This window comes from Brachyhypopomus gauderio, chromosome 21, assembly GCF_052324685.1.
Source record: "Brachyhypopomus gauderio isolate BG-103 chromosome 21, BGAUD_0.2, whole genome shotgun sequence".
In the NCBI taxonomy this organism is placed as follows: Eukaryota; Metazoa; Chordata; class Actinopteri; order Gymnotiformes; family Hypopomidae; genus Brachyhypopomus; species Brachyhypopomus gauderio.
Genome location: NC_135231.1, coordinates 8,652,964 through 8,655,463, shown reverse-complemented (window position 1 = coordinate 8,655,463; position 2,500 = coordinate 8,652,964). Strand labels below are relative to the sequence as shown.

The window sequence follows — 2,500 nt, the reverse complement described above, 5'->3', positions numbered from 1 at the left end:
CAGTGTGATCTGGGGCTGTACTACAGTGTGATCTGGGGCTGTATTACAGTGTGATCTGGAGCTGTATTACAGTGTGATCTGGAGCTGTATTACAGTGTGATCTGGGGCTGTATTACAGTGTGATCTGGAGCTGTACTACAGTGTGATCTGGAGCTGTATTACACTGTGATGTGGGGCTGTACTATAGTGTGATCTGGAGCTGTACTACAGTGTGATCTGGGGCTGTATTCCAGTGTGATCTGGGGCTGTACTACAGTGTGATCTGGAGCAGTATTACAGTGTGATCTGGGGCTGTATTACAGTGTGATCTGGAGCTGTACTACAGTGTGATCTGGGGCTGTATTACAGTGTGATTTGGAGCTGTATTACAGTATGATCTGGGGATGTACTACAGTGTGATCTGGGGCTGTACTACAGTGTGATCTGGAGCAGTATTACAGTGTGATCTGGAGCAGTATTACAGTGTGATCTGGGGCTGTATTACAGTGTGATCTGGGGCTGTACTACAGTGTGATCTGGAGCTGTATTCCAGTGTGATCTGGGGCTGTATTCCAGTGTGATCTGGGGCTGTATTACAGTGTGATCTGGGGCTGTATTACAGTGTGATCTGGGGCTGTATTACAGTGTGATCTGGAGCTGTACCACAGTGTGATCTGGAGCTGTATTCCAGTGTGATCTGGGGCTGTATTACAGTGTGATCTGGGGCTGTACTACAGTGTGATCTGGGGCTGTATTACAGTGTGATTTGGAGCTGTATTACAGTATGATCTGGGGCTGTACTACAGTGTGATCTGGGGCTGTACTACAGTGTGATCTGGAGCAGTATTACAGTGTGATCTGGAGCAGTATTACAGTGTGATCTGGGGCTGTATTACAGTGTGATCTGGGGCTGTACTACAGTGTGATCTGGAGCTGTATTCCAGTGTGATCTGGGGCTGTATTCCAGTGTGATCTGGGGCTGTATTACAGTGTGATCTGGGGCTGTATTACAGTGTGATCTGGGGCTGTATTACAGTGTGATCTGGAGCTGTATTACAGTGTGATCTGGAGCTGTATTCCAGTGTGATCTGGGGCTGTATTACAGTGTGATCTGGGGCTGTATTACAGTGTGATCTGGGGCTGTACTACAGTGTGATCTGGGGCTGTATTACAGTGTGATCTGGAGCTGTATTACAGTGTGATCTGGAGCTGTATTACAGTGTGATCTGGGGCTGTATTACAGTGTGATCTGGAGCTGTACTACAGTGTGATCTGGAGCTGTATTACAGTGTGATGTGGGGCTGTACTATAGTGTGATCTGGAGCTGTACTACAGTGTGATCTGGGGCTGTATTCCAGTGTGATCTGGGGCTGTACCACAGTGTGATCTGGAGCTGTGCCACAGTGTGATCTAGAGTCTGGTCAGTGCTGCTTAACTAACCTTCAGCTCTTTGAAGTTCTCATCAGTGGCAGACACAGGCAGAGTCGCTACGGCAACCTCAGCCTGCTCTAACCATTGGGCCAGATCGGTACTGCGCTGCACCACCTCTAACACAGCAGGGTCAGCAACCATTAACCTACACGCACACACACACACACACACACACGGACATGCGCGTCAGAGGAACCAGAGACTCTTGTTGAATCCACGAGTCCCAGGTTCAAGGGTGGCTGTCAGGAGCGACCGCATCCCCAGTGTTGCCGTGGTTACCTGAGGCGGCGCTCGGCGAGCTGGCTGTGGATGATGGCCCAGCGCTGGGACAGACTGTCCAGCTTGTCCTGGAGGAGGGGTCCATCCGGCGAGGACAGCTGCCCGATGATCTTCTCTCCAGTCTGGGTGAGCATGGCCAGGACAGCCTGCTGACTCTCCAAGCCCTCCTCCAGCTCCTGAAGCACACACACACAAGCACACGCAGACAAGCACACGCAGACAAGTACACGCAGACAAGCACACACACGCAAGCACACGCAGACAAGCACACGCAGACAAGCACACGCACGCAAGCCCACGCAGACAAGCACACGCACGCAAGCACACGCAGACAAGCACACGCACGCAAGTACACGCAGACAAGCACACGCACGCAAGCACACGCAGACAAGCACACGCAGACAAGCACACGCACGCAAGCACACGCACGCAAGTACACGCAGACAAGCACACGCAGACAAGCACACGCACGCAAGCCCACGCAGACAAGCACACGCACGCAAGCACACGCAGACAAGCACACGCAGACAAGCACACGCAGACAAGCACACGCACGCAAGCACACGCAGACAAGCACACGCACGCAAGCACACGCAGACAAGCACACGCACGCAAGCACACGCAGACAAGCACACGCAGACAAGCACACGCACGCAAGCACACCCAGACAAGCACACGCACGCAAGCACACCCAGACAAGCACACGCACGCAAGCACACACGCACACAGACAGGTTGTGAGTCAGGGGAGAACTCGGATGTGTCATTAGCTACCACAGTGATAGGAGCTTCCCCTGTATTTTGGTTTGCAA

At 52.4% G+C, this 2,500-nt stretch overlaps 1 protein-coding gene across 1 annotated transcript in view; it reads right to left on the bottom strand.

The window, feature by feature from the left end:
- The window catches only part of utrn (utrophin), a 158,061-nt gene that overhangs the window by 112,679 nt on the left and 42,882 nt on the right, over positions 1–2,500 (bottom strand). The window contains 2 exon segments of the mRNA XM_076984167.1: positions 1,420–1,555; positions 1,690–1,865. Coding sequence (XP_076840282.1) covers positions 1,420–1,555; positions 1,690–1,865 — 312 coding nt within the window.